The following is a 23,397-nucleotide window of genomic DNA, read 5'->3' as shown; positions in this document are numbered from 1 at the left end:
TCTGTGAAATCTAGACTGTAAGTTATCTGTTTTCAAAGCACAATGGTGGAACAGGTACAAAGTAGACATTTCCATTACAAATAGGAGGAATTGAAGGAAAAGAAGAGAAAACCAGCACCAAGCAGGTCCAAACAGGAGAACACATTACATTAGCTCTCAAGGCTTAAAATAATCCTCTGTTCTCTGAGACCATCTGAGCAAAGGCCCTGCCCTCCATACACTGAGTTTTGGCCATGCTCTTTGGATTCTGGGTGGAGACCCCTTGGTCTTGAGTTTCAGCCCCACCCTCCAGGCTCCCTGGGATGGAAACTCTGTTCCCTTGGCTTTGGGTGGCCCCATTCTCCTTGTCCATCTGAGTGGCAAGCCTGTATCCTTGGCACTGGCAGGCCCTGTCCTTCTGTACCTTGTGCACGGAAGCCCCACACTCTCAGCTTTGGGCAGTGGCCCCATCACCCTAGCACACCTTAACAGCAGGCCTATACTCTGGAACCGAACTGGCAAAGATTGGACTCTTCAAAACCTATGATGCTGTGGCCCCCATCCTTTGAGATCCAAGAGACCGTGGTTCCACCTTGTGAAATTGAGAAGTCCCTGCTTGCCATGTTCCTTCCAACAGTTCTGCTGATCTCTAAGCTGCTCCAAGGATGGTCCTTTTCTTTTCTTGGAGGACAACAGACATAGCTCCTTTGGCCTGTTTCCTGCCTGTAGAATTCCAAGAGGCAGACAGCATTCTTTCCTTTCATTCTTCTCTGTCCCATTCAGTCTAAGCTGATAGGGTTTTTGACTATGGTAGCTGGTTAGATCCATCAGTCACAGGCTTAATCTCTTTAACAAAAGATTGTGTAGCCACATCCTTGGTGAACATTCTAAGACACGTGTTCTTAATTTGCACAACAGAATTTTCCAAATCTTTAAGTTTTGTTTTTATTTTGCAAAGTTCATTTTTAGGTCCATCTCTTTCCTCTCACATTTTACTATAAATGGCAAGGAGAAACCACATGGCCCATTTAAGATCTCGCTTAGAAGTCTCCTCAGCCAGCTATTCAAGTTGACCACTTACAAGTTCTACCTTCCACCAAACATTTGAACTTAATTCAGACAAGTTCTTTGCCACTGTGTACAAAAAAAAAAAAAAAAAAAATTTGCCCTTCTTCCGTTGTCCAATCACCTGTTCTTCATTTTCTTTTAAAGCTGCACCAGAAGCACATTTAACATCCACATTTCTAGCAACATTCTTGCTGGCACCATATTATTCTCTAAGAGGTAGAGACTTTCCTCTGTATTTCTCTTCACTTCCTTCTGAGCCCTCACCCATAATATTGACACCCATAATTCCACAATAGTCAGTGCAAGGCAATCTAGGATTTTACTGTTAGGCACTTTAAAACTCTTCCAACCTCTACCGATTACTTCCACATTTTAGGTTATCTATTAGCGCAGCGGAAACCCTGGTGGTGTAGTGGTTAAGTGCTATGGCTGCTAACCAAAAGGTCAGCAGTGCAAATCCACCAGGCACTCCTTGTGAACTCTATGAGGCAGTTCTACACTGTCCTATAGGGTTGCTATGAGTTGGAATTGACTTGACAGCAATGGGTTTGATTTGGTTTATTAGGGCAGCACCCCACTCTCAGTACCAAATTCTGTCTTAGTTGCCTAGTGTTGTTATAAATGAAATATCACAAGTGGGTGGCCTTAAGAAACAGAAATTTATTTTCTCCCAGTTCAGGAGGCTAGAAGCCTGAATTCTGGGTGCCAGTTCTAGGGGAAGGCTTTCTCTCTCTGTTGGCTCTGGAGGAAAGTCCTTGTCTCTTCTGAGTTTCTCTTCCAGGGCAATATTCATGTTGCTTGACATCTCTCTTCCCCATCTCTGCTTGCTAGCTTGCTTTTACTCTCTTTTATATCAAAAACATTGACTCAAGATACACCCTACACTAATTCTGTCTCATTTACATAACAGAGATGGTCCATTCCCAAATGGGATTATAACCCCAGGCATAGAGGATAGGATTTACAACACATATTTTTTGGGGGGACAAAGTTCTGTCCAAAATACTACTTTATTTTTTTTTTGGCTAATATGTTCCAGCTTTTGCCATTGGGAGTGCTTTCAGTTTGTTCTGTATTCATTTGACTTATACCCACCATTGTGTTTTCTTTTTCGAGCACTTCCTTCTTTTCTGGTACTACAAACCGTCCAGGCTCATAGATATTTTTCTTGCCCAGTAGAGCCTCACCTGTTTCTCTAAGGAGCTCTGGTTCCTTTTGTTGGAAAATGGTATTAGAAGCCATGATCTAGGTGTGCTCATTGCAACTGGGGCGTTGTTGCTCCTAAGCCCTGTTTATTCTCCTTTATGCTTCTGTTTAACACCCCTCCCATCATCATTTAAACTCTTTGTATAAGCTCTTTTAAAGGATTAAATGTATCTTTACCTTAGTATTTGATAGTAACCTGTGCTTAGCCTCCAGTAGGTGTTCAATAAACACTGATTGAATGGATGAATAAATAATTTGGTATAATGTAAGAGCCAGATTTTAGGCAAATCCATGTACCAGGAAATATATGCTGTGTTCTATTCGTTTAGGTAATATAGTTGTTTCTTCTGCATGCTCTTCTTTTTTCAGTATTTGAAGGCCGCTTGAAAAAAACAAAATGAAATCTGAAATACATTCAATTTATATAGAACACATGGTGTTTATACAAGCATTACCAAAAAGTATCATGTTAGTGAACCTTACTAATGTGTGTCAGAGGTTTTCAGCATTAGCCCAGAACATCAGCATTACTACAAACAGCTGAAATATATTGTACAAAACACAGTTTCTTATAAAGTGTTGCAAGGCCAAGTTTTGAGAGTAGGCTGGCCAGATTAGAGTTATTATCACCCATATTATTAGTAAAAGGATATGATGTGGGTTGTTTATTAAGTCATTAACTTAAAAAAATTCCTTAACAATGGTATAAAATTTAAATACTGGTCCTTTAAGCAAAAAACTCTAGAAGGACTCCCATTTTATATATTTAAGTTTCACATTAAACATACTTACATCTGTGTACCCCTTTTGCAAAACTTTGTTTTTTGATTACTTGCGACCCTCAAGCTGTGTACATCAGCCTTTGCATGGTAGATTCTAACCTCAGTGTGAATAACTTTTGGAATTTCAGTGATGGGGAAAGGGAAGTTTTTCGATTTATTTTCTTTCTTTCTTTTTTTAGTTTCTGTCTTTGTCTTGGGTTATGGAGAATGTTGTCATCCAGCAGAGAGTAATTTCTCCTCAGTTAAATCTCCCATGTTTGCAATCATGCTTCACATGCCCAATGGTTTGTATCAGGTATGAGATCTTAAGGGACTTGTTGATTTTCAGAGCCAAGAACTCTCCATTTTAGAGATTTATACCATGCTGGGAGAATTTTTTAAAGCATAAAAAACTGTACAAATAGAATATTACAATAATATTTTGAGTCGATAATTTTTAAAAGAGGATACTCCATCATTTTTGATTTCTGTGTTTCTATATTTTCAGCAGCTTGAAATGATTGAACTCTTTTTATATCTTGTACTTTTTCTGGACCCTTCCATTTTTAATATTCAAGTTGTAGAAATGACAAAGAAGCTGCTACTTGAGGATAATGGTTTAGCTGGAAGTGGCAAACCAGTTCAGGTTTGGTAAACATTGGTTCTCAGGCACAGCAAATCATTAACCCCTCTAAGTAGGAGCTGGAATTTAGGAAACAATCAAAAAAAGAAGGTAAAATGGTGATCTAAACAAAACAAAAAAAAAAACAAACCCAGCGCCATCGTGTCAATTCCAACTCATAGCGACCAGACCTCCTAAATTAGTTTGATTCTCAAAATAGATGAGATATTACCTGACCTGCAGATGAGAACTTTCCAACATTCCATGTGTGCATAAAATTTCATATACGTAAACAGGCTTAGGAAGGTCAAAGCTTTGGATTGCTTGTATGCTGCATTTAATTGAAATGGAAATCCAACCCTGGTGTTCATTTTACCCTCATCACCTGTAAGAGTTAATGTCATAAGTCAAAAGTAAAGAGATACTTGGGAAAATAGGTTCAGTATTTTTATTAACTGATTGTGTTCTCAGGATGAAAAACAGACTATAAATTAAAGGTTACCAAGAAGATCAGCATGTTCCACTTGTATCCACACCATTGGCTGCTTGTGTAATACTCTCAGAATATTTCTACCATGACAAACTGACACATAGTTTGTAAAAAATGCTAGTAGCAAAGTCTGCTGCTTTGGCATTCTATGTTGGCAGTAACGGATTGTTGGATTTCTACTTTGGCAACCCATATTATTTTCTTTACTACATATTGAATAAAGGGTGGCTGGTAAACTGCAGGAAACCCTGGTGGCATAGTGGTTAAGTGCTATGGCTGCTAACCAACAGGTTGGCAGTTCAAATCCACCAGGTGCTCCTTTGAAATTCTATGGGGCAGTTCTACTCTGTCCTATAGGGTCGTTATGAGTCAGAATTGACTCGATGGCAGTGGGTTTGGGTTTTGGTTTTTGGGTAAACTGCAAGCAATTCAAATAAAGTTCTTTCTGCACTGTGATGGTTAAGGTCTTGTGTCAACTTCGTTGGGCCACAATTCTCAGTGGTTTGGCAGTTATGTAATGATGTAGTTTGGCAGTTGTGAAATGATGTAATTTGGCAGTTATGTAATGATATAGTTATTCTCCATTTTGTGATATAATGTAATCACCTCCATGATGTGATCAGCCAATCAATTGTAAGGGGGGTTTCCACGGGGATGTGGCCTACCTCCAATATGGATGGATAGTCTGGCAAAGCTCATTGATTTTTGCTAGCTCTGGATCCTGCAAGTGGCTCATCATTATCCAACCTCTGGTTCTTGGGACTTGAGCCAGCAGCCTGCTGTGTTGCCTGCTGATCTTGGAATTCATTGGGCTTTACAACCTGTGAGCCAGCAGCCTGCTGGTCTTGGATTTATTAGCCTCCATAGTCCGTGAGCCAGCAGCCTGACATCTGACCTGCTGATCTTGGGTTCATCAGTCCCTGCAGCTACGTGAGTCAGAAGAAGTCTCCAGCCTGATGCCTGACTCATGGACTTGGGACTTACTAGCCTCTACAACTCTTGAGCCATTTCCTTGATATAAATCTCTCTGTCTCTCCCTATTTATATATACGCTTCACTGGTTTTGCTTTTCTAGAGAACCCAGCCTAAGATGTGCACTGCTAATTTCTTCCAAGTTTTCTACATTTGGAGAATGTGGTACGCTCCCTTGCTCATTTTCAAAACTGGTGGCTGATTTCCCAGGTTGGGTAAAATTCATATGACACATCCTGGTGTTCCTGGTGCATCACACATGCTGCACAGTTCATAGGTTTCAAAGTTCTTTCATATACTACTTCACATTCACCTTACAACAACTCTGTAAGATAGTTAGGACAAAAATCACTCTAACAACTTGTAGATGATGATGAGTCTTGGAGAATTTCAATATGTCTTCTATAGTCACAAAGCTAGAACTTGGTGGAGCCAGGATTCAAACCTAGGCTTTCAAATTTGAATCTAGGTAACTCCAATACACTCTAATACAAGTTTGGAGCTTTATTGCTTTTGTCCAAGGAACATTGTTATAAGATGATAATGTGGAAGTGGTATATTCTACAAATTATGTTCTGCTGGCAACAGATAACTTTTTATACATCTATTTTCATCGCTGTGAACTCTTTGATAACAACCTCATTGCTCTTCTTCCCTCCGATTCCTTTAATAGTTAATCTTATTTTCCAGCAAAAATTTTAAAACCTGACGTAAATATTATAATTAACATACCGAGAGGCTATGTCAGCAAGCTATGTCAGCACAACCTACTTTATTTTCCTTTTTCCAGTGTGGATACTCATGATTGTAATTTAAAGTTACTTTTAAAAGAGTAACATTTACTTTTTATAGTTTCCATGACCAAGTTCACACAGCAGTACTAAGTAAAAGAGTGGGTCATCTTCTAAAACTGTCTACTTATCAATGGAAAGACGTGAGTGATGAAAAGATTTTTGGTTTTTCTTTTTGCCTTTTGCCCAGCAGGGCTCAATGCACAGCTTCTACTCAGGAGTTAATGATTTTGTCTGGGCATGAAATGGTTTGGGAATGAAGGGTAATGCTAGGAGCAGTGAGGGAATGTTCATGGAAAATGATTTTTCTACTGATTCCTGAGCTTCCTAAGACATGTCTCTTTCCTCTATCTCTGTCATTTGCTCTTTCCCATATGCAAGTAACTCCTGACATGTAAATACTTAATACTGGTGCTGAAGAGCTGGTTAACAGTGTATCTGATCAAACAGTATGTTCTCATTTCTCAGAACCTGGGAGAAAATGAAGGATTGGCTTTCTTTCCTCAGTGATTTTGAGGTTTTAAGCCTACTGGGTGTAGTGAATTGTTTCTTTCTTTCTTTTTTTTTAATTCAAGTTACAGATATGATAATGCAAATTTGATTTCTCCTCTGCAGAGCCCCATATATTAAATGACTTGAGTATATTTCCCTTTCTCATAACACATGTGAATAGAAAAAAAGAATTAATAATAAAACTAATTTTGCTAACAATTTTAAATGAACCACTTATTATACCTAATACTATTTGGAAAGTCTTGGAACCTAGTAATATTCTCAAGAAAACCTAAGGTATTGTGTATATAAAGTTAGGAAACCCGTTTCATATCAGTTCTCTGTGTCTGTGTAAAGTGAAAACGAAAAATGCTCAGATATTAATTCCCCTAGGAGCTTTGATGAGTTTCATCTGAAAGTATCCTCTACCTCTTTCTTTGTCCCCTTAGTTGGCCATGTTTGTGCTACAACTGGGCAGTGCCACCTTCCTGCTTACAGAGCCTGTCATCAGTGCGATGACAACTGGGGCTGCTACCCATGTCGTGACTTCTCAAGTCAAGTATCTCTTGGGAATGAAAATGCCATACATATCCGGACCACTTGGATTCTTCTATGTGAGTTTTCCATATGTCTTTGTTCATATATTGTGTGTGTGTGTTTTACAAAGTAGAATTTGTTTAATTACAATACTGAGATTTTTTTTAAATAGTAAAGCAATTTTGGTATTGAAATAAAATCTTTTAGGATTTTTAAATATGATTTCAGGTGTGAAACTAGTCTAACGGAGTGATATCTACTAATTTTGGAAACAATTCCTTATATGAATAATTGAGTATGATTTAAGACAGGGCATGATTAGAAAAAAATAACTTGAATTTTTTTGTGCGCCAGATATATTTCCAGTTACTAACGGAAGACATCTACTGTGATTGCAGCCCATTTTAACAACAGAATACTCTACCACGTTTTATCAGTATAGTGAACCTGGTATGGAATCCAGTCAGAGACCTGGTCAAAGCTGGTGACTGGAGCTCCAATAGCAGAAAATCAGTTATTAAAAGCCAACCTGACCTAAGAGAAGGAGGCTTGGTGGTGCAGTGGTTAAATCACTTGGTTGCTAACCAAAAGGTTGGCAGTTCTAACCCGCCAACCACTCCGTGGGAGAAGGATGCGACAGTCTGCTTCCATAAAAATTCACAGCCTTCGAAACCCTGTGGAGCAGGGTTGCTATGAGTCAGAATCAGCTCATCAGCACTGGGTTTGGTTTTGAGTTTTAACCTGAGAGAGGAATGTGTGGCCAGTTTCAACATATTATTCTAACAATACTCCATTGTTCTCGGTCTCCTCTTGAAGTTTCTTCTTAGGAACTCCTATTGGTGCTTTATAAGAGAATGATTTTCTTACTAATTAGCTCCTTGAGGGCAACCCAACTTCATTTTATTTAGTGTGATGCTATATAAAAATAACATTGATGCTGTTGATATTACATAAAAGTGAGAGTATTTCCATCCTTCAACAACCTTCTTGAATCTTACTAGCTCAATAGTAGTTCAGTATGTGGATGTATGATAACTTATTTATCTACTTCCTTGTTACTGAGATTGTTTCTTGTATTTTATGATTATAAATGGCCCTGTAGGGGAACTTCTTTAGGCATATTATTATTGTCTTCATTGCTTATTTCATTAGGATAAATTCCTAGCAATGGAATTACTGAGTCCATATATAACAATTTTGTCAAATTTCAGCTTTGAAAAATTGTGTCAGTTGATGTTATATTCTCACCTCATCAGTTCCAACTCTGGTTATTACTGTTTTTTAAAATCGTCACTTTAATATGGTTAAATGTGTGTTTCTCTGATTATTGGATGATGTCGTTAATAAAGATAGCCATTGGCAGCACAGACCTATAAGCTTGTTTCGAATTCTTGTGATTTAGGATGAATGAATATCCTGCTCAGTGATTCATTCATTATAAGGAAGCTTTAAACCAAAACAGAACACTGGAATCTGGACTTGGAAGCAACGTAATTCCAAGCTCCGGGTCAAACAAAAGCAGACCAAGGTAGCTTCAAGTTGTTAAGTGATTAGCTAAGACATTTGGTTACCAAAGGTCTACATGGCTGAACCAAATACGTGATAGATTCTGCCTTAATGACCTCTTGGCTGGGAACTGGGGTACCCTGGACTACTACTGTCTCTACTTTCGTTGATTGTGTTAGAAGCAAGGTAGGCTAATGCAGGGCCGACATTTGGCCTTTCAGGCGTGTTTCTCTGCTGGCAATATGCATAAAATGCTATGTTAAAGTCTTTTTGTATAGGACTTTTTTTTTTCTTTCTTCATTTTGTGTTCTTGTGAGGTAAACTGCTAGCTACTTTATCTCAGTCTTAGGTCAAGCACTGTGAGTTTAATAAAGGGACCCTTGTGAGGTCTTACATTAGAATGGTGTGAGATAAAAACATAGACATAGTTTTAGATCGTTGGTTTTAAATTCATACTACTCAGTTGGTGGAAGCTATGCTTTGTGTTGAGGAAAAAGGAAGAAAAGTTTCTCTTCAGTGTCACAGAGTTCTGAGCTGTTAGTCTGTAAAGTAGAAAAGGTGCTTTTGTTCTTTGCTGACGCTGCAACTTCAAATATTCTGGTGATCTGAGCATTAGATTAAGGAATAAATTTGCATCATGTATAGGTTACACTAGAACATTTGGAAAGTCTGCTTTGGTGCTGTTGCCATTAAAACCAAACCAAACCCATCACCGTTGAGTTGATTCTGACTCATAGAAACCCTATAAGACAGAGTAGAACTGCCCTATAGGGTTTCCAAGGCTGTAAATATTTATGGAAACAGACTGCCACATCTTTCTCCTACAGAGCAGCTGGTAGGCTTGAGCCACCAACCTTCCCATTAGCAACTGAAAGCTTCAGCCACTGTGCCACCAGGCCTTAGATAATCTGACGATGATAATAATAAATCAAAAAAAAACAAACCCAGTGCCGTCGAGTCGATTCCGACTCATAGCGACCCTATAATGGAAATCTGAATTTGCCCCTGGATCATTTCTCTGGTATGTGAAGGAGCAGAGCTGGAGGCATTAGCCTTGGTCATCAGGTCAAAGACCTACAGGAGAGTAAATTAACACATTCTTGGGATTTTTCATTCTTTGCCTATGCTCCCTGTTTAAGAGCTTTCAGCCACTGATAGATCCGTTTTGAAAGCTGCTCAGGCTGATGGGAGGTAAAGAACATATTATGAATATTCCTTGGTACATAAATTAGCATCTACATCATGCCCCTGTGCATGACCCAGTCACCGCTCCTAATAGTCTCAGGTGGATCACCCACTTTTATCAACAGAATTTAGGTCAGCCAATCAAAATGTACATTAATTAATTTTGGTAGTGGCAAGCCCTGGTGGCACATTGGTTAATATCTAAGGCTGCTAACTGAAATGTTGGCAGTTCAAATTCACCAGCCACTCCAATCCACCAGCTGCTCCTTGAAAACCCTGTGGGCCAGTTCCACTCTGTCCTATAGGGTCACTATGAGTTGGAATTGACTCGAAGGCAACAGGTTTTAGCAACCCTTAGTGTTCACTTTAAGAGATAACAGCCTTCTGCCTTGACCCTGTTCTTAGGTGACTATAGCTTGGCTTCTCTTCCTTTTGCTGCTATAATTGTTTCCACAGCGTCTTCTTATTGGGGCATGCCTGATTCTGTGCTACTAAGAATACAATTCTCTACTGCAAATAGCTAAAATCTCCACTCAGTTCTTGCATTAGTGGAACGATTTTAGGGAACAATTTGAATCAGATACAGGAAACTGTATGTGTCCAGCTATGACTCCTCAAATTATAGAACAAACCACCAGTGGGCTTGGCCAGAGGAATCTCCCCTAAACATGGTATAATACTTTTTCCTTCTCTGCATCTGCTATGTAGAGCCCATGCCTACCAGTGCCAACAAGCTTAGAGTGATTAGGCTGCTCTGTTCTCTTCTAGTTGAATGCAGTTAACCAGCTTTCTCAGGAGAGGGGTTCTCTCAGAAGTGTCAAGCCCTACCAGGCTTTCCTCTGGTTTTTGGAGCACCCTCCCAGAATTCCTGGGGTTCACGTATGCAAAGGAACCCTCCGGAATACTGTCTTGACTCTCCTGTTTCCCTGGGAAGAGTTGGATATAAAACCAAAAACCAAACCTGTTGCCATTGAATTAATTCTGACTCATAATGACCCTATAGAACAGAGTAGAACTACTTCCATAGGGTTTCCAAGGAGCGGCTGGTAGATATGAACTGCCGACCTTTTGTCTTTTAACTACTGTGCTACTAGTGCTCCATTTTTCTTTTAGTTTTATATTTATATTTACAGATTTTTTTTTTTTTTTTTGAGTTAACTTCTATTTCTGGTGTTTTTATCAGGGCCCATAGAATCATGGTGTAGTCCCTGGGTGGTACAAATTGTTAATGAGCTCAGCTACTAACTGAAAGTTTGGAGGTTTGAGTCCACCTAGAGATTCCTCAGAAGAAAGGCCTGGTGATCTGCTTTTGAAATATCAGCCATTGAAAATCCTATGGAGCACAGTCTACTCTGACTCACATAGGGTGGCCAAGAGTTGGAATCAACTTGAGGGCAACTGGTTTTAAAAAACAAACAAACATAATCATGTAGATATTAATTAATCTGTCCTTTTTCCTTAAAGGGAAGCAAGAAAAATAGGGGAAAGAATTTTAGAATCAGAAAGGTTGGGATTCAAATCTTAGCTTTAGCCTTGACCTTGAGCAAATGACTGACTTCCAGTTGCTTGTTTTGTAAATTGGTGGTAATAACACCTGTTAGCCATTCACAAAATGAGATGCTGGGAACATAGTAGGTATTCATTAAATGGAAGCCATTATCTTTCTTCTTACTAGTAATGAATTCTTAGATATACCGAATTATAGATTTTAAAATGTGCTACTTAAGTAAAAATTAGAGCCCTGGTGGCACAGTGGTTAACATCTCAGCTGCTAACCCAAATGTTGTCAGTTTGAGTGTACCAGCTGCTCCTTGGAAATCCTATGGGGCAGTTCTACTCTGTCCTATAGGGTCGCTATGAGTCAGAATTGACTCAGTGACAATGGGTTTTACTTAAGTAATAGATACTAATGCTTTTTGTCTATCCAAAACCCATTGCTATTGGGTCAATTACAACTCAAAGCAACCCTATAGGACAGAGAAGAACTGTCCCCTAGAGTTTCCAGGAAAGGCCTGGTGGATTCAAACTGTCAGCCTTTTGGTTAGCAGCTGTAGCACTTGATCACTATGCCACCAGGGTTTCCTTTCTGTCTATAGAGGATTCTTAATCAGATATACAAAACTAAATAATGAAGCAAAGTTGTATCTCTTTTTACAACTTGTCAGTAAAAATCACTTGAAAATTTATAGAACTTAAAAAGTAAATCCATCTGCTTAATTAATGAGTCATCAGAAATGTGGAAATGTTATATTTTTTAGTTTATTTTTATTAAAAAATATTTCCATCTATTTAACTCCCCCCCCCCCCAGTTATAAGTACATCTAATAAAGTATAAACAGGGCTGCAATATATTTAAAAATAAGCAAAAGCAATTGTGTTATGAAGACCACTTTTGTCTTGGGACCCTGACTCACCAGTTAAATTGTTCTGTTCTTGCCTTCTTTAAGATTCAAATAATTGACAGCTTGGTTCCTCACACAGATTAAGACGGAAAAGTTAAATACTTCCTGTCGAGTTAAAAAAAAAAAAAAGCATTTTTTTTAAATTGAGAAATGATGAAGTATCATTTCATTAGAAAGGATGTTTTTTCCCAAAAGGCACAATAAAAATCACAAAAATTCCTAGTTTGTATTAGCACATGTGGATTTCTTTGAGATGGTGCCAGTGTCTCAGCCTGTAGCAGCCTATGATAAATTTGTCAAAGCTGGTTTCACTGGCATAGCTTTATATAGATACTGTTCTAAATAATTATGTACAATTCCATACATTAAACCCAAGAGCAAAAGGCAAGCTTGGCAGTCTAGTCAACTACCCTTCTTGGAAGTTTTTATTTCCTTCTTTAAAAATGAAGAATTTTGGAGCAGGAAAACAGTTTCATTCCCACCCCTATGCCTGAAGTATAAGTGAAGCACTTTCCCAGTTTAGATACCCCTCCAGGCTGCAAAGCAATAATCAAGGATGTTAATAAAGTGGTAGAGAAATGTCAGAAGGAAATTGGAGCCAATGAAATGTTTTCTTTTACAGGGAATGAGATCACAGTTAAATATGTACAAATGAAGTTTATATGTGGAGAACAAATCTACTTTGAAAACATAGGGCCTCTGGGATTCCTGAATCAAGAACATGCTTTGGTGGTTTGTGAAAGCCCACATTTTCTCTGCAGTTATGTGACAGTTCTATTGGGAATTGCAGGGATGTTCAATATACCCTGAAAAATGGACAGAAAAAGTTAGTTGAAGGGGAAAGAAAAGGGGTATCCATCTGCAGCTTGATTCAATCAGTGATGCCAAGGATAGAAAATGTGGCAGGTTTAATTTGGATACGGAACAATTCTATGGAAATCTGTAACAAAGGTTCCTTTAAAAATCTAAATCAGAGGGCAAATATTTTTGCAACTCAACCGTCTTGGGCTAAGCACTCTCCATCCCCCACTGAAAAATGCATCACCACAAAATCCAGTGTTCAAGTAATTCAAATTAAACTTATTTTTCTAAACAAGGGATGGCTGGATGCCACTGGGGCCTTGGCACACTTGGTTGTGCCTTTGGTCCAAAAGAGTATCATGTACCCATGTTGTCTCTGGCTGTTTAACATACCATGCTTCTCCTACATCACATTTTAATCTGAGACTTAATTTATCCCTTGAAGCAATAACACATGGATTTATTCCCAGTATGGGATGCATTTATTGATCAGAAATTTGGAAATAATGATGTAAAAATGGATGGAATGTTGGATTTTTCTTCCTTTTTTTGTGTGCGTGCTAATGAGAATGCAGCCTTAAGTCAAGATTCAGCTTAACATTTTTCTTGTTTTTTCCACGGTGTGTACTGTTTTAAGAAGAAGAGGGAATTGGAGAACTTGATCTTAATGATACTCATTCTAAAATGTTTAATGATTTAATGATATGTAGGCGAAGACATGAGTCAGAATCAGCTTCACAGCTACGGGTTTGGTTTGGTTTTTTGGTTAGGCAAAGGCAAAGTTTATAGGAGACATCAAACTCTTACAAACAGAGAGTAGCAACATCAATTTGGGGAGGTTCAGAGATGGCGTTATAGATCCCTGATCAGTACTTTAGATCTGCTCAGAGGTGGGGTTCAAATACAATCAAGTGGAAAGCAAGTTGGGGCTGGGGAAAGAGCACACCTGGGCAAAGTGGCTCTTGTGTACAGGCTTTAGCTGCTTCAAAGAGCAAAGGCTTGGGCTGAGAGCTGACTTTGGTTTCCTTACCTGCAGAGTGGGAGAGTTGGACTGAATATGAAGCTTCAAACCCTGAAGTGTTCAACAGAATAATCTGTGAGCATTTACAATTTACACATGGCTAAGTCTGCTTCTAGCCTTGCTGTTTCAGAATCTCTAGCAGGTTGAGTATGAGGCACCCTTGATGAAAGAGCCACTGAAATAGATTTGCTCAAATATTTATTGACCGCCTAACGGTCACTGAGAATGCACTTGAGAAACAATACCCCTGTTCCCATGGGGTTTTATGAAAGTACTGAGGAGGAATGTGGAATAGGGCAGGAGAAGTTAGACAAACAGTGGTGAACAAGATAGTCTCAGAGAGCGTTAATGAAGGAAACAGGATGCTGTGAGTGAGGCGGATAATGGAATAGAGTGAAGGGCGTGGGTCTGTTTGGATGAGATGGTCACAAAGACTGTTCTGAGAACAGACCTTTGAGTGGAGACCAGAATGATGAAAGAGACCCAGCCGTGGAAAGAGACCCAGCCATGGGTTAAGAGTGTTCTTGGGATAGGAAACAGTAAGTGCAAAGCCCCTAAGGCAAATACAAGCTTGGCATGTTGGAGGGACAGAGAGAATAGTTTCGGTCTTAAGAGACTTCCCAGTGGAATTTCAGAAATTCTGTAACTGTATTCCATTAACTCCTGAGGTTTGGCTATGAGATCAGACCTTACTTGTGTTTTATAGACGTTAACAGGGAAGACATGGGTTTTACGATGAGACAAACCAAGCACTGCCGCCCAGCTCCACTGCTTTAGTCTTAGTGAGCTTTAAGCAGTTTGGGGGTCCCTGGGTGGCGCAGTGAGTTAAGGACTTGACTGCTAAATGAAAGGGTGACAATTCAGACTCACCCAGAGGTGCCTTGGAAGAAGGGCCTGGAGATTTTCTTCCAAAAGGTTACAGCCTTTAAAACAGTTCTACTCGGAAGCAAATGGGGTTGCCATGAGCTGGAATCTACTTGATGGCAACTGGTTTGGTGTTTTGGTTTTAAGCAATTTGCCTAATCTCTCTGAACCTTATTTTTCTCATATGCTAAATGGCAATAATAATGCTCACCTTGTACTGAGATTTTAAATGAGTCACTGCAAATAAGATGGCTAGTATAAAAAAAGAAAAATATAGTGCCTGGGAATATTAGCTCTCACATTCTTCTTGAGAGTGATGAAGTTTAAAGTCTCTCCATTGTTTTTACCCTCAACTGTCTTCTCCCTAAAGGCTTGTGATACAGAAAATATGAAAATTTCTCCAAGTGCAGAGTAGAGAGAAGGAATTTGGGTGAATTCAGTATATAGATATAAGTAGACTTTCACCAAATATGTGTATATTAAGAGAAGCAGTCATGGTCCCTGTACTCACAGCTTTTAGACTCAGGTGGGAAAGTGTTATTGCTTCCTTTGTACTAACATGATTCTGCTGCCAGTGTTGAAGGCCCGACAAGGCCACTGGTTTGGAAGAGCTGCTATTCGTGACATGCAGCAAAGTGTCATCAAATCCCACCACTAACAATCCTAACCCGAGACTCCATACTCCATGGTAGTCTCCAGTTCAAAGGCTGACATCTCCCTACCACATCCTGAGGAAAAAGGAAGCAGCAGGCCATCTTCAAAATGTTATTCACTGGACTAAAAGAAAAGAACAGTGAGAGAGGCTTTGGTAAAAAGGTAAAAGTGTTGGTCTAGGGTTCAGGAGACCTGTGTCCAGTCCTGACTCTCTGACTCATAAGACAAATCACCTAGGGCAATTCACTAGCCTTTGCAGCATTGGTTTCTACATCTATAAAATTATAGTGCAGAACTGGTTGATTTCTAAGGTCTTTTCAAACTCAAACAAGTCTCTTCTAAAATCTTGCCCTGGTTAGGTACTGTTAAGAATTGAAATGTGTCCCTCTCAAAGATGTGTATCAACTTGGCTTGTCCATGATTCCCAGGGTCGTGTGATTGTCCACTGTTTTGTCATCTGATGTGATTTTCCTATGTATAGTAAATCCTACCTCTATGATGTTAATGAGGTGGGATTAACAGCAGTTGTGTTAATGAGGCAAGACTCAATCTACAAGATTAGGTTGTGTCTTTAGTCAATCTCTTTTGAGATATAAAAGAGAGAAGTGACCAGAGAGACATGGGGACCTCATACCATGAAGAAAAAAGAGCTAGGAGAGTAGTGTGTCCTTTAGACCTGGGGTCCCTGTGCTCAGAAGCTCCTCAATGAGGGAAGATTGATGGCAAGGACCTTCCTTCAGAGCTGACAGAGAGAGAAAGCCTTTCCTTGGAGCCAGCACCCTGAATTTGGACTTCTAGCCTACAAGACTGTGAGAGAATAAATTTCCCTTTGTTGAAGCCATTTACTTGTGGTATTTCTGCTACAGCAGCAGTAGATAACTAAGACAGGCACTTGGGGTGAAATCTTTACCACGGCTACCCACCATGCCTACTTATCTATGATAGAGGCTCAGTTAGTTGGCGTTCTCTCTTAATGGATAGTAAAACTTTCTGTTTAGTGTTATTCTGCTTAAAAATACTTCTATCCTGGTTAACTTGAAAAGGAGGGGATTTTCTATGGTACATGTAATTCAGAGGGTGAAATCTCAAGTCCCCTTTTCCCTCTTTGAGTTTATTCCCATAAGTAAGAAATATTTGATTTGGTAACTGTATTAGTTTTCCTGTGACTGCTGTAACAAATTACCACGAACCTGGTGGCTTAAAACAACAGGAATTTATTCTTACATTTCTGGAGGTCAGGGGTCCACATTCAAGGTGCTGATAAGGCCTCATTAGTAGTTTATACCTATTGTAGAGTGCTGATAGATTTATTAGAGCTTGCTGATAGGGCTATCGTTCCGCTGTTTCTCAAGTGAAACACAAACCTATTTATGACAGATCCTGAATAAAAAGATAGTACAGGAATGGTAAATAGTGATGTTAAAGGGTCCACATGTTCTTCTTGGTACAGAAATACCTATTAGAATGTTCATTGTGGTCCCTTTACAGATAGTTCAAATATATGCTCATCGTTGCTACTGAACAATTATCATCAAGGATACACTAATACCCTTAAAATGGTAAAATCATTTTTTCTTTCAGATAGATTTTGTCACAGCAAAACCTAGACCAACCAGCATGCTAGGGGAAAGGATATTTCAATTGATAGAATTCTCTGGTTAATTGAGGACTGAGCAGAAAATTCATTTAGTTTGTAACACTAGTTAATATTTTCTAAACATTCGAGTTCTTTTTATGTGTCTCACGAAGTTCAAGAGTGAACACACTTTAGATTTTTATTCTTGCCTCGGGGTTCAGGGCCAGTTGTACAATGAGAAACTGTTGAATAGATATGATCCCCATGCAGGCCTTGGGGGTCATGTATTTGCTTAGTTTTTTCCTAACTGAATATTAACTGCAAACTTTTTCAGCCTTGGGTTTTCCTTCAGTTTTATAAAAGTAGAGTAATTAAGAACCTAATTATTTGGATTGGATTAATTATATCAAAGATGGATTATTTAAAATTTTACTGTAGTATTACCTTAATATTTAGCTCAATGCCTTGCACATACTAGAATTTTAATAAACATGTTGAATGTATAAATACATGATAATTACAAATCCCCCCAAATTTATGATATAGACTATCTTGGTATTGAGAAAGGAAGACTCTGGTTCTTTCCTCTCCTTGTTGCACTGCTTATCCAATGTAAAAGCTACCCCTATTTATGATTTATTGTTAGCCCAGAGTATTCATTACCATGTTAGACCAGAGTATTCATTCATTCATTTATTTAACAATGTTTATTGAATACATACTGTCTGCCAGAACCTGATCTAGGAATTCATCAATGAAAAGAAAAATCAGGTTATACAGATGACCAAATAAAAATCCATTAAATAAATTGTGTGTGTGTGTGTGTAAAATCCGTTAGGTGTTTCAGAAAAGCTTATGCTCTAAAAAACAGAATAGGGAATAAGATATATACACTGAATATTTTATTCTTTGAAACATCTCAAAATGGGTTTGTGTATGCACACAAATATTTTATGTTTTATGTCAAATTTTAATTTAAACGGTCAATTTAAAGAACTAATATTTTGGTATCAAAATGAGCTAAACTCCTGTTTTATTAAATAGATTTGTAGATTCTGATAAAAAAAAACTTATCCATATACATATAAACATTATTTTTGCTTCTCTGAGATCTGGGAAGCAAATGATCCTCCCCAATAGGATTTTTTATCTACTGGAATCTCCAGTGTGTGACAGCACACTCAGACGACAGGATTTATGCCAGAAATGGGAAATTTAATGTTACCTAGAATGTCTGGACCTATATTAAATGAGCAAATGTGAATATGTATGTGTGTCTATCCCTTTATCTGCCCTATTTGGGTCTCCATATGCCATCCATCTCTTCCGGTCTGCTGTGACTTGTCTACATGGGTCCACATGACAGTCGTTAGAGCCACACTCCTCACAGCCTGCTTTTCTATTGTGTTCTGATGCTGGTTGTAATGAGCCTCTGCCCACCCCTCATGTTCTTCTCGAGCATCTTGTGAGACATGCTTCGCTCTACAAGTTATAGTTTAATCCAGACAGACAATAAACCACAGGGGGGTTTCTCATTCCTTTCATTCTGGGGTGGTCATTTTTATTACTACAAACACATGTTCTTGAAATGCACATGACAGCAAATTTGGTATGGCTTAAGGGTTTTGCATGTTTCCTCCCTTTCTTGTGGAGGCAAGAAAGTCATAGCATACTTTCAGTGTCATGGGCTGGGGGTGGGGGACAGAAGGAATAATCCTCTAAATGGTTTAAATTATCAGGATGTTTAGCTTGTTTTCGTCAAATCATCTGAATAATATCCTCTATTTTATCCTTGGGTCTTGATAAACCAACAGAAAGCCATATATTTGGATAAAATTTTCTCGATTTCCTCTTTGCCCCATCCCTTGTAGAGTGTATCTCACTGAGAGCATTTTGGGGTTTTGTCCTGGGCTCTGAGTGAGGAGTAACTATGGAAAATGGAATCTGTTCATTTGCGGAAGGAATGCTATGGACAATTACTATCCAAAACATGGAGAGATAGAAAAATATCATCTGGATCTTAGGTAGCTATGATACTGTAGTACCTAACTTTCCCCCCAGTAGTATGGAATAAAATAGAACACTGTGAAAATATAACATGAAAAGCTATTTGATTCCTAATTTATTCCTTAATGTATCTAATATACAACAGGTGTTTTAACTATGTAGCCATAGGAGATTCTGGGTTACTGGGATTATTCTAAACTGTTTCCCCCAGTGAGACTTCACTTTTAACTGAGTACATGTAAGAAACACCATTACTTACATCAAAGACTCATTATAATCATCAAATGGGATAATGCATTTAAAACTCTTGGAATACTGCCTTGTATTTAGTAATTACCCAATTAAAGTGAGCTCTGAGTATATTTTCTTTGTTTCAAAGAGTTACAGTGCTAATGATAACATAGAATAGAATTGAGATTCAAATAGCTTGATATTACATCAGATATTATCCCGATCCCTGCACCAGATGGGTTGAATTCTTTGATTAGGAAAACGTACTAAACAGAATTTTAAGAAATACTAAGGCAAATAGTCTCTGTAAGTTCTTTTAGTCATTTTTAATGTTTTCAGTCATAGTCAAATTATATTTCAGATGCTAAGGAGAAGGGCAAACAATACCAAAATGTTGGGCTATTATCTGAATAGCCTGTATGATAAAAACTAGTTTTATCACCTAAAACTGGACTTGAGAAATCTGCTGTGGACTAATAAAAATAAAGGTGTAAAAAGCAGATTCCGCATCTTCTACAGAAGGAGGTGTTAAGAGACATGTCAGAGATAAGCATTTTGTTGTGTGCCTTTGAGTCAATACGAACTCATAGCAACCCTATAGGACAGAGTAGAGCTGCCTTATAGGGTTTCCTAGGCTGTAATCTTTACTGGAGTAGATCTCCAGGTCTTTTCTCCTGTGGTGGGTTCGAACTGCTGACCTTTTGGTTAGCACCAAGGGCTTAAGTATTGTCAGAAGGACTCCTATAAGTATTGTAGGTCTGTTAATAAAATCTTTGAAATTACACAAATGATACATCTTTATGAGAGGATATGAAATATTTAGACAAGCACTAACATCTCCTTACTCAGAGCTATTAACATTCCAGTTATATCTACAGAAAGTATGAAATTTCATTTTATTTTCCAACAATGTGGTATCAAACCATACATATTTATTTGAAATCTGCTTTTCCCACTTAGCACTGTAACACTAAGGCCTTTCCATGTCAATGAATTTATTTTCCAAAATAGCCAGTTTAACGGTTATACCCACCAAAACCAAACCCAGTGCCGTCGAGTCGATTCCAACTCATAGCGACCCTATAGGACAGAGTAGAACTGCCCCATAGAGTTTCCAAGAAGTGCCTGGCTGATTCGAACTGCCCACCCTTTGGTTAGCAGCCGTAGCTCTTAACCACTATGCCACCATAGACTGTTATAATTGTGTGTATGTAACCTAGTGAATTCAACCTGTTTCCTTGTTACTTTCCTCTTTGAAGTGTTTCAGTTTCTTTTGCTGTTTTAAACAACGCTTTAGCGAATATCTTCCTCACCTTGTAAAGCAAATTAAGGCCTTTTCATATGACCGTAGTTGTACCCGTAGCTTAATTTCTTGAAGTGGAGTTGCTAAGGCAAAGAATAAGCACATTTCAGAGGTTTGATAAGTTTTATCAGATCACCAAAAAAAAAAAAAAATTGTGCCAATATATGAGCATGTGAACGCATGAATATAGGGGCAGTAGAGGAGGGTTCCCATTGCTTCCCCCAAATGTCATAACTGATTATAACACTGATTATTATCATTTAAAAATAATTTGTAATGTGATAAAAGAAAAATCATTTCTAATTGTCTTAATTTACATTTCTTTAGTTACTGCTGTGGTTGAGGTCTTTGTTCTTATGTTTGCTGGCCATTCAAAATTTTATTTTTTGTTAATTGTATATTTATTTCTGTTTTCTGTCCATTTTTTATTAATGTGTACATTTTTTACGGCTTCAATGTTTACATTTAACTCTTTTTTTTTCCCAGAATTCATTTTATTTTGCTTAATATTTGTCCAAACATTGTATACTGAATAATCTTTTCTATAATGCAGCTGCTATGTTTTTGGCTTTCTTTGGTTTCTATTTTTTCGTGGACACTTTATACTACATAGTATCATATTGTTTCAATTGATTTTACATTATTATACACACACACATATATACATGTACATATACAAGACTCCTGGTGGTGCAGTGGTTAACAGCTATAGCGAGCTTCGTCTGCTAACCAAAAGGTCAGCAGTTTGAATCCACCATCCGCTCCTTGAAAATCCTATGGGGCAGTTCTACTCTGTCCTATAGGGTTGCTATGAGTTAGAATCGACTCAATAGCAACGGGTTTGGATACATATACAGGCAGTCCCTGGATTACGAATGAGTTCCGTTCCTAAATCTGTCTTTAAGTTGAATGTGTATGTAAGGCAGAACAGTTAAGTACGGTTCATATTTAAAGTCAGGTAGTCAAGTGTTTGTCTAGTATATAGTATACCTTTCTATGCATTAAAAATATTAACGAAACACTTCCAGATACACTAAAACATCTTTAACATAATAATACAGTAATAATAATGTTTTGATATGTGTCATAAAGTAGCACCCATTTGTTATTATGAACCATTCTATGTCCCTTGAATTTTTAATATAATACACTTTATGGGCGTTGGTTTGTAACTATGGGTTGTATATAAGTTGGACATTTGTAACCTGGGGACTGCCTGTGTGTGTGTGTATATATATATATATATATATATATACACACACATATATATATTTTTATGTTTTGTGGTATAAACCCATCATAATTTTTGTGTTTCAAAATTATCTTAGTTATTGTTGTACATTTAATATTCTGTATGACTTTGAGAAGCAATGTGTTAATTTTCCCCACAACAAAATTCTAACTGGATTTCTTTATATCAAATGTACATGTATAAATAGGAATGAATTTAGGCTAGTTATTATTTTTCCCCTGTAGCACTTACATTAGTTGCCTGGTGCTGCCATAACAAATTACCACAAACTGGGTGGCTTAAAAGAACAGAAATTTATTCTCTCACATTTCTGGGGGCTAGAAGTCTAAAATCAAGATATTGGCAGGACATGATCCCTCTGCGGGCTTTGAGGGAGAAGCTGTCCTGTGTATGTATTCTAGCTTCTGGTGGCTGCCAGTAATTACTGGCATTCCTTGGATTGGGGCAGCGTTATCTCCAATCTCTGCCCCTATCTTCACATGCCTTCTTGTGTGTGTTTATGTGTGTGTCTACATGGCCTTCTTATAAAGACACCAAGCATTGGATTTAGGATCCACCTTAATCCAGTATTATTTTAGCTAATTATATCTGCAAAGAGCCCATTTCCAAATTTGTTCATATTCTGAGGTATTGGGTGGACACAAATTTTGGGGGGATACTATTCAACCTAGTACAGCATTCAATTTAGGGTTCTTTAAAGTCTTAGCCTATCTTTTTAATGATAGAACAGATGGTTATATAATTATCAACAGTATCCTAAATATTACTGGCATGCAGTTGAATAAATATAGGCTTTAGTTTTAGAAAAGGCTTTGATTTTATTCCTTTTCTTTGATATTACTCATATATTTATCCTTCTTTTCTGCCAAGGTGGATTATCCCAAGTTACCAATATTGACTGTCTGATAAATTGTATCTTCTTCCTAGAGAGTCCCTGGGTGGCACAAATTGTTAAACACTTGACTACTAACCGAAAAATTGGTGGTTTGAAACTACCTAGAGGTGCCTTGGAAGACAGGCCTGGCGATCTGCTTCTGAAATGAATCTCAACTGCAGACCTTTTGGTTAGCAGCTGAACCCTTAACAAATACACCACCAGGGTTTCCTCTGAAATGTCACAGCCTTGAATACCCTATAGAGCAGTTCTACTTTGCACATATGGGGCTGCCATGAGTCCAAATCAACTCGACAGCAACTAACAATAGCAAAAACCTTCTTCCTAGTTTCAAGCAAATTCTTCAATGTGAATATACATTCAGCTAGGCTTTCTTACTTTTCAAGATAGATAATTCCATTGATTTCTTGACAATATTTTTCTTTAAATCATACACACCTCCCATCATAATCTATGCTTTAAAGTTTTACAAGTATCATCTTTAGGCAGAACATTTTTCCCAACCCCTTTCCCTCACCTCCCCTCTATCCATAGCCTGGATAATTTCTATTTATCTTTTTTTGGGGAGGGCTCCCCTGACCACCACCACCTCTAAGATACTTATACTTTAGGTGCCCCTTCCACATCCATAGCACCATACTGCACTAATCTATTGCTTTACTTAGCAATTCCTCCACTAGACTGAAAGTACCATTCCTGAATACTGGCAGTGCAGCTATATTGTTCACCACTGTAGATCTAGCACTGGGCATAGTGTTTGACATAAAGTGTGTGGCAATAAA

At 38.1% G+C, this 23,397-nt stretch overlaps 1 protein-coding gene across 3 annotated transcripts in view; it reads left to right on the top strand.

Moving 5' to 3' along the window:
- Nucleotides 1-23,397, top strand: part of SLC26A7 (solute carrier family 26 member 7) — a 137,481-nt gene that overhangs the window by 58,919 nt on the left and 55,165 nt on the right. For all 3 annotated transcript variants that reach the window (XM_049854504.1, XM_049854505.1, XM_049854506.1), the window contains one exon: nt 6,831-6,995. In XM_049854504.1, coding sequence (XP_049710461.1) covers nt 6,831-6,995 — 165 coding nt within the window. The remainder of the gene's footprint in view (nt 1-6,830; nt 6,996-23,397) is intronic.

Source organism: Elephas maximus, chromosome 15 (genome assembly GCF_024166365.1).
Source record: "Elephas maximus indicus isolate mEleMax1 chromosome 15, mEleMax1 primary haplotype, whole genome shotgun sequence".
Lineage (NCBI taxonomy): Eukaryota > Metazoa > Chordata > Mammalia > Proboscidea > Elephantidae > Elephas > Elephas maximus.
The sequence above is the reverse complement of the archived record's forward strand: the minus strand, read 5'-3'. Positions and strand labels throughout refer to the sequence as shown.